This window comes from Chionomys nivalis, chromosome 11, assembly GCF_950005125.1.
Source record: "Chionomys nivalis chromosome 11, mChiNiv1.1, whole genome shotgun sequence".
Lineage (NCBI taxonomy): Eukaryota > Metazoa > Chordata > Mammalia > Rodentia > Cricetidae > Chionomys > Chionomys nivalis.
In genome coordinates, this window is record NC_080096.1 from 37,882,766 (window position 1) to 37,896,255 (window position 13,490).

General features: G+C 35.5%; 1 protein-coding gene across 3 annotated transcripts in view; it reads right to left on the reverse strand.

Moving 5' to 3' along the window:
* The window catches only part of Faf1 (Fas associated factor 1), a 310,745-nt gene that overhangs the window by 102,458 nt on the left and 194,797 nt on the right, over positions 1-13,490 (reverse strand). For all 3 annotated transcript variants that reach the window (XM_057784436.1, XM_057784435.1, XM_057784434.1), the window contains 3 exons: positions 8,478-8,604; positions 7,501-7,564; positions 6,517-6,598 (listed from right to left, as the gene is read on the reverse strand). In XM_057784436.1, coding sequence (XP_057640419.1) covers positions 6,517-6,598; positions 7,501-7,564; positions 8,478-8,604 — 273 coding nt within the window. The remainder of the gene's footprint in view (positions 1-6,516; positions 6,599-7,500; positions 7,565-8,477; positions 8,605-13,490) is intronic.

Here is a 13,490-nt window from a genome sequence, read left to right on the forward strand (position 1 = left end):
CCCCCACCACCACTGTAATCATAAAAGAAAATTGGATCTTGTCAAAGGTCTTTTCTATATATAATGAGATGATCATGCATTTTTATCCTTCAGTACATTTATATAGAAGATTACATGAATCTATTTATGTATGTTGAACCATCCCTGCATCTCTGGAATGAAGCCTCCTTGATCATGGTGGATGATCTTTTTGATGTGTTGTTGTATTTGGTTTCCAAGTTTTTATTGAATATTTTTGCATCTACGTTTATAAAATAACAATTTCTATAACTCTCTTTGTTGGGTCTTTATGTGGTTTGGGTATCAGGGTAACTGTGGCCTCATAAAACAAATACAACAATGCTCCTTCTGTTTCTATCTTGTGAAATACTCTTTTTTTTTTTTTTGTTTTGTTTTTGTTTTTGTTTTTCGAGACAGGGTTTCTGTGTGGCTTTGGAGCCTGTCCTGGAACTAGCTCTGTAGACCAGGCTGGTCTCGAACTCACAGAGATCCGCCTGCCTCTGCCTCCCGAGTGCTGGGATTAAAGGCGTGCGCCACCATTGCCCGGCTTGTGAAATACTCTTGAGGAGTATTGTTATCAATTCTTTTTTTTTGAAAATCTGGTAGAATTCTGCGCTAAAACCGTCTGGCTCTGGGCTTTTAGTTAACAGACTTTTCATTTCTTTGTCACTAGGGGTTACAGGTCTATTTAAAATGTTTATCTGATCTTCATTTAACTTTGGTAAGTGATAAGTATTGAAAATTACACATTTATTTTAGATTTTCCAATTTGGTGGAACACAAGTTTTTAAACTATTTTAAAACATAACAAGTGTCTCTTGTTATGTCTTCCTTTTGTTGTTAATTTTGTTAGTGTAGATATTCTCTCTCCATCTTTTAGTTAACTTGAAAAAGGATTTGGTCAGTATTTTTGATTTTCTTTATTTCATTGGTTCTTTGTATTTTTGTTTCGACTTTTATTGATTTTAGCCCTGAGTTTGAAAATTTCTTGCTTCCTACTCCTTGTGCATGTGATTTCTTCTTTTTATTCTAAAACTTTCAATTGTGCTATTAAGTTACTAGTATGAGACCTCATTTTTTTCTTTTTGCAAATACTTTCAATGAACTTGCCTTTAGAACCACATTCATCATGGCCTGCAATCCAATATGTAGGTCCAGCTAGCCTTGAGCTCAAAGAGATCTGCCTGCTTCTGTCTTTGCCTCTGGAGTGCTGGGATTAATAGCATGTGCCACCATGCCCAGCAAACAAATTTTGGTGTGTGTGTCGCCTGTCCATGTATTTTTATTTATGGACATACACACATGTTTATAGAAACCAGAGTCAGTGTCTTCTATATGGTTGGTGTCAATGACAATCACTCCCCACCTTAATTCTCAGGACACAGACTCTCAGTTACCCTGGAGCTCACTGACTCAGTAAGGCTAGCTGTCTAATCAGCTCCAGGGATCTACCTGTTACCATCTGCTCATGGCTGGGATAACAGATGTGCACTGTAGTGCTTAGTGTTTCTGTCAGTGCCTGAGATGAGACCTCAGTTCCCAATACTTTTTCAGCAAGAACTTAATAACATCTTTTCAGCCTTCATACAGGTTTATAGATTCTTAAACCATCTCTTTTTAAAAGTAAGCATATTTAATAGTTGCTACTTCTAGGTTCATAATTACATAGTAATTTTTATTTCTAATTAAAATGAATCTATATTATTATATATACCAAAAGCACTTATATAATGAGAAAATAATTTTTTCTAAAAAATATTAGCATTATAAGTGTGTGGGATGTTATCGTCTCATTTAAAACTGACATCTAGAACACCGTCTGCCTTCAAAAAAGTCAATAGTAATTTAAAAAATACAATAGAAAAAAAACCCTAAAAAATAGGCAGACTAGACATATTTTTCAAAGCATTAAGAAGTCCGTTTGCTTGGTTTTCTCACAATGGGATGTGAAGGACTCACTAACTAAAGCTGTAATTTCAGATCTGGGCAGAATTTTTCTTAAACAGTACTTATTAATGATGTCATTTAGATTTTTTTCAGACTGAGACAGTAGAAATGGTAGCACCTAAAGATTAGTTAATTTTTAAAATTAAATATAATAAAAAAGATCCTGTTAATGGGAAATATTCAACTTGAGATTGGGTTTTCACAGGAACTCTCAAAGCCCTGAAGTTACCTTCAGAGATATTTCAGAGTCAATGAGAAAATTGGTTTGTTATTGTATAAACTTTTTTCAAATTTATCATAAACTGCTTACTCATGGCCCTAAGTAGTTATCCAATTAATTCTCAAGCCACTACAAACAGCAGATATGGCCATCATCTTCATTCTGCGGCTCTTCAGTTTAGAGGCAAGCTCAAATCTGTTCTTTGGGTCAATAGAACACTAGGTGAAAACAGGGACTTGAGCACTGGGTTCCTTAAATGAGGAATAATATTTAGAAAAAGCCCTAGGTGTGAAGTCAGATTTAGAGGCTTGCAACAATATCACTGGTATCAAAGCCCAGTCTCTCGGGGAAGCCTGGGAAAGACACAATTCCCACTTGTGAGACAACTCTGGCAGGGGTTTGACCGCTGTCTCCGGCCATTCCTCAGGGCACACTTTCTAGTATAAGAAAACTCATCAGGGGCAGCAGCAGGAAAGAAAGCGAGTTATCAGGAGAATTATCAAAAACTCTCAAATAATTAAGGAGCGGTCAGTGGTAACTCTTGGGAAAACTCAGTCCATTGATCTTCCCAGTTTTATACCTGCAATGTAACTCTAACTTGGACTTTGTTTATTTTTTGTCCAAGTAACATCAAGGTGGTTATACTTTCCTAATTTTCATCTTCTATTGGCATAACTTTTTTTTTTGTTTGTTTGTTTTTTTAAATAAGACAGGGTTTCTCTGTGTAGCCCTGGCTCTCCTGGAACTCACGCCGTAGATCAAGTTGTCCTCGAACTCACTGAGATCCTTCTGCCTCTGCCTCCCAAGTGCTAGGATTAAAAGTATGACGTACCACCTGGTTGGCATAACTTTCCAGAATACTGTCATTTGCCCAAGTATTCTTATTCTAAGGTTCTCATCAGAGCTGGGTATACTGCCACATGACCTCAATCTCAGCTAAAGTAGGAGGCTCTGAAGTGTGAGATCTGAGTGGGTTACAATGTGAGATTCCCATTTCACTACCTCTTAAGAATCAGATTAGATTTATCTCCTCTTATTTGTAGACAAGATAACTGTTCTCATTGCTTCTATGTTACATTGTACTATACGGATCTGTTAATATTGCCTTATTTTACTGGCTAAACTCTGAATTGTCAGAATAAGGAAATCTCTGTATACCACACGCTAAGTAAACATGTGATAAATATTTATAACTCTTAATTGAATGACCATCCTTTATAGTAAGGAGCAAGAAAGATTGTATATAAAGCTGAAGAAGGTGTTATCAAAAGTCAGAAGTATGTAAGAATCCATAATATGTTGGATCTGCTTTAGCCAGTACTAAAGACTTCAGGAACAGAGGAACCGTGAACACTCTCTCCGACAAGTGCTCTCAAATGAAATCAGCTGGAAGCAGTTTTCATTAAGATGGATTGAATGTGGCATCGTGAGAAACACTTTATCAAATGTAGTGTTTTACTTAGTGATTAACTATATACCAGTTGATGAAGCTCCCTAAATCCTTTGTAATCCCACCACTCCAATAAACATTTAATGAGTATATAAGTTCAAAAAGCCTAGTAGAGGATTTAAACCTTCAATCTTGTTTTTATTTACTCTTGGAACTCAATTTCTCAATTCTAGTGAAGAAAGCTGGTGCTTGAGGCTCATCTGTTGCCCTGGTAAAATTAATGTGCCTTCTAAAGTTTAAATTAAACATGATATTTAAGATGAAAGAAATTTAGGCAAAGTGCCACAGTAACTAACAGTCACACTTGCTTTAAAATGTCTGAACATTGGCAAATTGTTTTCTTAAAATCATTTTTTAATTAAAATAAGTGATTTGTGCTAACTTGGAGGTGTGGAACCTAGAAACAGAAGGACTTTCACACTACGTCCTACAATGCAGTGGACAGCAGACGTGCATGTGTGCTGGAGCCCAAACCCTACCTGCTTGTGGTGGAGCGCATGAACGGTCACTTCACTTCTACTATCTACTACTGTTATAACTCTGGAGGTCAGAGCACTTATCTGAGTTTCCTTGTCTCTACAATGGAAATATATAGTCTAAGTGTCCCTATCTCACTAATTATAGGGTTCAGGAAATGATTTGGTTTTCACGTTTTATCATATAAATATAAATATGTATTACTATTTACTCAATAGGACATGCTGGTATATGCTGGAGCTCTTAGCACTTGGGAGGTGGAGGCAGGAGGACATAGAGTTCAAAACAAGTCTCAGTTTCCTGTCATCCCAAAAAATAGTGGAAAAAAACCTTGATGATTGTAAAAAGTATATTGACTTAGATGATTTTCAACAATATGACCACCATGTGGTTTTTCTTTAGCACAGAAAAATATTATAAACTATCCATTAACTACAAATTGGAAATGGGAAATGAATGAAGAAAAATGACCTGGTTGAGGAAAGAATAAAGACAATTTAGCAGTCCTAAGAGGTGAGTAAATTTTGATAGGATTCTAATAAACAAAACATGTAAGTATATGTTTCAGCAGTTTGCCACTGCTAAAACACCTAGACACTAATATGAGCATATGATCAATTGTTTCATTAGAAATATCCAGGAGTTAATAAACAAGAGCTTATATTCCTCTGGAGATTATCAGTCTGAATAAATCTCCACGACAATTTAATAAAAGTTCTTTTGTTGGCAATAAATACCATATTTAAGCATCTGCATTTAAAGCTGTAACATGTGAGGTATACATAGAAACTTTTGAAATGAAATTGAGAAAGCATCTATGTTTGGAATTATTATTAGTCTTATTTTAAGTAACAACCATATTGTGGTTAAGTAGGAGATTTCACTGTTTTGCAAAATTAATTTGTTTTGCAAATTATTAGGGGTAATAATTTGGTTTGAAACGGTCTCATCAAAACCTAACAAACATATAAGATATTCTAATGTTTCTGTGAAGTTTAAATTTTTAACTCTAAAAGCTTAGTTGCTATACACATTAAAAGTAAGCATGAAATTTTAATTATTTATTGATTAAAAATAATGTTTTGTATGTATGTATGGGCTGGGAATCAAAACCAGGACCTCACATATGCTAAGCACAAACTCTACCAGTAAGTTACATCCTTAGTTCTAAATAATGCAGTTTTAATTATTTTCTGTTCCAGTTAATATTTCCCAGTCTGAATCTGAGTAATTAAAATAAAAATTAATCATAAAAATGTACTGATTGAACCTGAGGATATGGCTGTTCAAATGAGTTTGATCCCTGGCACCATGTAAAAACACTGGGCACTCAGATAATCTGGAGTTCCTGTGACAGAAAAGCAAAGAGACGGCCCTCTGGATCATCTCTTTGTCCCGAGTATCCTTATATATATAGTATTACACATAGTGCCTAACCACTGGTAATTCAGCGTTATCTTGTTAGAAGCTGGGCTGTCATTGCACTTCAGTGCTTGTCTTCAAGTAAGCCTCATTATATTTCATTATGACCCCTAAAGAGAAACAGTGAAGATGCTGCTTGTACAAATGTGCTGTGAAGTGTGGAAAGGTGAACACATAAAAATATTTTGAGAGAGAAAAACCTACATTTATCTAACTGTTGTTGCAGACTATTGCTGTAATTGTTTTATTTTGTCATTAGCTGAAATGCATCTAGTATGAGTTCTGGGAACCAAACTCTACTCTGCAAGAGCAGTGTACACTAAGTGTGGAGCTATCTCTCAAATTCCTAATTAGCTGTCTTAATCTCTTAGCATCCTCAAGTTTTTATAAGTTATAAGTAACGGAGGTGGTAGAAACAGGTTTAAGGCCTGGGCCACAGAAGTACATTGAGGGCAGTTTGTAATTCAGTGAGACCCTTCAAGTTAAAAGTTAAAGGGATGGGTGTGATTGTCCCTAATTCAAATACTGGAAATTCACAGCTTCTGAGGATCATGCAGCTGCAACAGTTTTGTACTTTGGAGCAATCTAGACTATGATTTCTAGCTTAGGGATGCTGAATCTGCACACTTGGTCCTATAAGGTTCCGTCATGCACTGGGGGCTTAGAATGCAGTTTTACAGGTAAATTTAGACTACTTACAGGAATAAGCATTTTGGGAATGACTGAAGACAAATTTCTATCATATAACTGAAAACAATATAAACATATAGTTCCTTGTAAATATGTCCACCAACCCTCGTAAGTCCTTCTGCAAAGCTACTGGTGATATTAATATAATGTACCAATGGATATGGGCATCTTGGTGAAGATTAGGTTGGTAGATGAATGGAAAAAATCAAGACTTCAATCTCAACACTGTAAGAAAGAGGAAACACTGCCTCACACCAAGTGGTAAACAATACAGTACAATCTTAATCAGAATCTGGAAAGCTGGACTTACGTCTCGGGCTTTCACATAGAAGGCCTCTTGGAAAGCAGCTTCTAATGAGCCAATAAAAAATACAGGATGGCAGTCACCATATCTATAGGAAAAATTATGAATATTAATAAAGAAATGTTTGAAATTCATACCAAAGCCTCACACAAACTGAATCAATGACTGGTAAGCAAATGTTGCAGCTAATATCTAGAACAAACCAAATATTAAATAACTTCTTTTAATGCCTGAATGATATATGTAAATTTTAAAAATTCTTCTTGGTCTGTACTAATATATTAGAACACTGGAATTTTTAGCAGTAAGTAAACAGGTTTAATAAATATCATGAATCTGTATCACAAGAAGTACTTCTTGGCTACTTAATTTCATCAGATTTTGGAGTTACAATAACTTTTTCTCATTTTAGCTCATTCATTTATTTGGGAATTCTACCATAGAAAAATGATTATTATAAAGTTTCCATATTATAGTATTGCCAGAAAAAATAACACTAAAAGAACAATATCATTTATGTCAAATTGAAAATTAAATAGTAAGAAGTCTCTTAAAACACCTCAATAAACTCCAAAATATATAAAGAACTTACTAAAACTCTTAAAAGAAATGCTAAAGAATCCAAAAACAAAAATTAAAAGAAAAATTCACTTACAATTAAATTTTAATTATCTCTGAATTTAGTATTGTGTAAGTGATTTTTGTTTCCCCTAGGATATACTAAAAACTAGTATGATATATCCTAGTCCTTTGAGAAACATAAGTCAGTAGAGGAGTGACCCATCTATTAAATGGAATACATTTCTGCATGGCCACAAATGGTTTATTAGTTACACCACACTGAATAGCATGTATTCCTCTATCAATACTGTATGATAGATAAATAGATCCTTTGAATACTCTAATTTATTATTTAAAATTAAAATTGCACCAAAAAAATCACAGTAATAAAAGAGAACATCAATTTTATAGTTAATGTCCTAACCCTACCTTGAGGAAAACTCTGCTGTAAACTGTGATAAGGCATCTCCTCCATTCTCTGCGTTTTCTGGCACTAAAAACAAACAAAAGAAAAACAAAAACAAAAAAACAAAACAAATAGACACAAAAAACAAACCACATAACATCTAATCCCACATATAAGAAATATATTTAATCAATAAAGAGGAAATAAAATTAAGTGTAGCTTCTGTGATATATCTGATGGGATATTTTAACATACATCAGACAATTTTATCAAGCAGAATAAAAAGAATCTTTTTTAAAAAATCTTAGTGAATAGATACAGTTCTGTTAAGCATCTAAATTATGTGTCATCATCAATTAGGATTTTAATGTTTTCTTGAAATAGATACCTTGTGATTAAATTAAATAAATATTTGAAAATATTTTAGAGGAACTAATTGGAAAATTGCCAACTTTATGTAACTCTATCAATTTTGTCAAAAGGAACCCCTAATTTTACAGAATGAATAGGCCACCTAAGGATTTACTTTGGAAGTCATTTTGCATATAGCATCCTTTATTATTCTCTACCATACATCTCAAAAGCGAAAATGAGGAAGATGGCACATATATTCTACTTTTTTCCTTCTTCAAATGGATACCAACAATGAATAAAAAGTATTGTTAGTATTCTTCACACTGACGTCGCTGACAAGCGGGAAACAAGTACTAGCAACAGAAAGTACAGGTGTTTGCCAATCCACTTTTAAGGTAAAAGTCAATAGAATTGGAACTAATACACTGAAACATTTTACTACATATACTTTTGGACATTCTTACTAGTGTGTTGGAAATCTGGAAACCAAAACACAAGACTATGGTTCTAATAAAGCATGTCTACCTCTTACATCTCACCTCTCTAAACTAAAGGTCAGGAAGGGATTTTAAATCCCTGTTGTTGCTAAGTTTAGATCTAGAAGGGAGAATTGCAATGTTGGTTCCAAAAAGTTACAAATACTCACTCATTGGAGATTTTCTCAGGGCAGAGGATGGCATGCCAAACACTTCTCCATCATCCACTCCAAATTCTGAAGCATCTTCAAAGTCATCTCCATCACTATCACTAACCATATGAACATCCGTGCTTTGCTATTTAAGAAAAGTCCCGGTTAGATTCACATTGCCTTAACATATCAAATTATAAAGTTACATTACTGTAGTAAGATAAAAACTTTAATAAGAAATAATTTCTTAGTATTAAATTTAATATTCTCCATTTTAAAGCTCACAAATATTACTAAATTTGTTATGAAACCTGCAGTCCAAACATCGGAGACTGACAAAATGAAGGGGAGTTATAAGCTCACCAAGGACAGAGATTCTTGTGATAGCTCTAGTGTGCAGTATGCAAGTAAGTGCCCTCAAACTAGGAAACAGATACAACTAGAAAAGTCAAGAGACAAATGGAAGCCACAAGTCTCTCAAAAATCTCACACTGTCTATATCTGGCAAGAAGGAACGCGATCGCATTCAAACTTGTCATTGTCTTACTGCAGTAACCCACAGTAAGTCAGACATCAGTGAGTTATCCTCACAGTGACGTTAGGCGATACATAAAACACACCTCTATGAAATTCCATTGTAGTATCATACTAGATACAAACTATAATAGCATGTTTTCATTCAATAAGCTCGTATTGAGAATTTACTATGTGGTTGGCACCGATAAACTTACCCTACTTATTCTTTATTAGCAACATGGTGACATTTAAGGTATTAAAAATACCAGTTTCAAAATACAAATTTGACTTCTATTCCCTAGATTAAGAGAGTATTATACAGTGTTAAGATTTAAAAGATTTGGGGCTGGAGAGATGGCTCAGCGGTTAAGAGTACTGCCTGCTCTTCCAAAGGTCCTGAGTTCAATTCCCAGCAACCACATGGTGGCTCACAACCATCTGTAATAAGATCTGGTGCCCTCTTCTGGCCTGCAGACATACATGCTGATAGAATACTGTATACATAATAAATGAATCTTAAAAAAATATTTAAAACATTTGAACTGGGTTATGAGTACCAATAAGTGTTCAAGCCTTGGCTGAGATGAGGGTCCAAGGCAAAATATCTGGCTAAATGGCAATCCTATATACAACAAATGGCCCATAAACACTACTTTGTAAATGAATTATTTTTTCAAGGAGGGTTTCTTTGTGTAACAGTCTTGGCTGCCCTGGAACTCACTTTGTAGACCAGGCTGATCTCAAACTTAGAGATTCACCGGCCTCAATCTCCTCAGTATTGGTATTAAAGGTGTGTACCACCACACCTGGAAGTAAATGAATTATTTTACTTTCTAAAATATGGTTCTATGTACATAAGTTATAAAAACATAGAAACTATTTGACCATTTAGTCTGTGTAGAAGAGCATAACTTAAAAATAATCATTTAACAGAAAAAAGAGTAAATTTGTTTTTCAGTGTTTTGTGTGTGTGTGTGTTCATGCATGTGTGTGGAGGCCAGAGAACAAATTTTAGGAGTGAGGCCTCCTTCCACTGTGTGGGTTCCAGACATCAAACTCGGGTCATCATGTGTGGCAGCAAGCACATTTGTCCACTGTATAATGCTGCCACCCTGCCTCTTCCTCTTTGCATCCATTTGATAGCTGGGTACTGCTGAAACATCTTAGGATTCTACTATGTATTATAAAAGCCTTAGTTTTACATATAATTCTAATCTTAACCTTAGAATTTTGTTCTACAGAGTCAAGATATCCTCCTGGTTTAAATATTCCACATTTTAAAAAAATTCAAAACCCTTTCTCACCTCAAAAAATCTTATTCATTTACTTTTTATCTATTTATTTGTGTGTATGCACATGCATGTGCTTTGGTGCACATGTGGAGGTCATAGAACAAACTGGAAGTACCTCCCTCTACCATGTGGGTTCTACACATAGAATCCAAGTTCTCAGACTTGGTTTCAAGAGCCTGTATACTCTGACCCTCTTGCCCACTGAAAAGCTATGGTAGGGTTCCTCATCGAAAAATACACTAAGATGAACATCTAGTATAAGATCAGCAGTTTTCAACCTCTGAGTTGCAACCCCTTTGGAGAGGATCAAATGACCCTTTTACGGGGGTCACCTAACACCATCTGCATATCATATTTTACATTACGTTTCATAGCAATAGTAAAATTACAGTTACAAAGTAACAACAAAAATAATTTCATGATTGGAGCTCGCCACATGAGGAGCTGTATTAGAGGGTAGCAGCATTAGGAAGTTTGAGCTGTATAAGATTCAGTCAACTATCTGTAACATGATGGTGCCGTTAACTCTGAGGCTTGAAGAGCAAGGGCTCAATATCTGTAAGATTCACTGCATGTTTCTTCCCAGTGTCTAGTCAGGTTCACAACAAGTACAACAAGTAGAAAGACACCAAGAACCACACTGAAAACCTCACAAATTCCATCGACTAGGCTACCATCTTAGTATCCACTGAGTATTTAACACTTCCAGAGCAGCAGAGAAAGAATGGAGGTTGAGAAACACTGGGCAGAAAAATGGGGGTAGAGAATATCCCATATATACTGTTCTCTCTCTCTCTCTCTCTCTCTCTCTCTCTCTCTCTCTCTCTCTCTCTCTCTCTCTCTCTCTCTCCCCCCCCCTCTCTCCCCCCCTTCTTTCTCTTGTTGTTCTGTATCCACAATGTTTCTCCAAACAGAGTTTTCAAATACTACACTTCCTATAACAGAGCCTCACATCATAAACAATGGTTTTAACTTTCTCTATGACACAGTACTTAGCTTTTATACAAAGCATGAAATTCCCTTAGAATCTCAGAAAATAAAATCGTACAACTACAACCTCTTCGAATAGAGGTATCTAAAAGCCAATTTTATTAAAAAATATATTTCAAATATGAATTATTGAAGTATCTGCAAGAATGAGCTACTTAATTATGTATAAGGAACTACCAATCTCTCCACATTTTCTTAGCAGCTACCTAACAGGTTAGGAAAAGCTTTTTTATAAAAATGAGATAAACAATCTTTTCCCCCATTAATATTTGTTGATAAGAATAGATAATCTTTTGGTATCCATTATGGTTGCACTAAAATTCTTTGAATCTTGAGAATCACTGAATTGATTTTTGAGCCAGTTAAGAAAACCTGATACTCTGTTTGGCTGCTCCAATCATTTGTTCATTTTGCAAATCCCCACTTTTAAATCTGGACTTATTTAAAAGATAATAGGCTATGATCTTCCAGCAGCACTGTATGATTTATGCAGACAATTATAATGCTGACCACTAAATTTTATAACACATACATTATAAGACAAGTACCTGGATCAAGAAAAACCTCCTGGAGGAGATGATAGTAAAACAGTTTGAAATAAAAATTGAGAACTAATGCTTATCATTAAAACAAAAAGATCTGGATCTGCCGTTCCTTTTAGCAGACAAGTATGAACCACGTATGTGATATAGAGAGCAAAGCTCCATACAGTGCATACCCTTAATGCAGACCTCGAATACAGATTTCACTGCTGCAGAATCTGTTTGGGAACAATGGTACAATACATGGGGAAAATCTCAAACAAATAACTAGGTATTTAAAATATAGAATTCAGGAATGCAAATTGAATTATCAGTTGGACAGCAGAAATTAGATTTAAGGCCCACTTCATGAGTTGGAACTCATGTCTGATACTGCTTGAGTGGCCAAGAGCCTAGGACCAAATAGGCCATTGGCCTAGGGGAAAATCAAATACCATTGTTCTGCTAAAGAAACACCACAATAAAATAATAAAATGACTCCTAAAAAACATTCTGCTACACCTAGAGATCGGTGTTTCACTCAGTCATCATCAGAGAAACTTCATTTTGCAGTGGATGTGAATTAAAACAGAGATAGACAAATGGACAATGTACAGAGTGAGAGCCCGTGGAACACTGTTATGAATGGGATGTCTTCATCAAACCCTCTCCTCTGTAATGAGGAATCTATTCCAGAGAGGACATGGAAGAATAGAGAGTAGAAGACAAAGAGATGACAGATGATTATAAAGGAAACAGTGTCCTTCAGATGCAACAGGACTTCTGGACAAACTCATTCACAAAGACTTAGGCAGCATGCACAGTGTCTGAACATGGTCAAGCCAGGAAGGGTCTCAGCACTGTGGCGGGTAAATGGACATAGGCTCTCACTCCAACTAAGTCACTATCTGCAACTGAAACTCACTTGAAAAGAAAAAAAAAAATGAGGTTTCTCCAATAGAGCCTCACTGGGTGTATTAACCACACTTCAGGGTAAGCCTCATAGCCAGCAGTAGACGGCTAACACAAAACGAATTTGATGGTATTTTTGTAAAGTTTTCGTCTCAAATTACTTTGTTTGGGAATCTCTGACTTATGGTTCTTTGTTTATATACTCTGTCTTCCATTTTCATGAGTTTGTGTATGAGGGTTTGTGTGTGTGTGTGCGTGTGTGTTTCTTATTTTTGTTTCGCTGGGTTATTGTTTGTTTGTCTGCTTGTTTTTTAAAGAGAGAGAGAGAGAGAAAGGAAGAGTGGAGTTTAGTGGGTGGGAAAGATCTAGGAATAACTTGGGATGGGTAACTAATTAGAATATGGGAAATTTTTTAAAAAGAAAACTTATTTGAAATTAAAATAATTACATCATTTTCCCCATTCCCTTTCTTTCCTCTAACTTTTCCTATCTATCTCCTCCCTGGCTTTTCTTTCTCTCTTCCTCTCTCCCTCCCAGGCCTCTGTTTCTTTACTTGTTGTTACACACACACACACACACACACACACACACACACATAAATATATGTACATAAATAAATCTGAGCAGTCAACATAACTTTCCAGGTACATATTCGGCAACCAATTAATGTGCTCTTCCCTGGAAGACTATTTTTCCAACTCTCAGCATTCTTTAGTTGCCTAACAGTTCCTTGTTGAGGTCCCATGGGATTTCCCCTTTTCATGTTAGCATGTCACTTGGGGCCAGCGTGGATCAGGTTT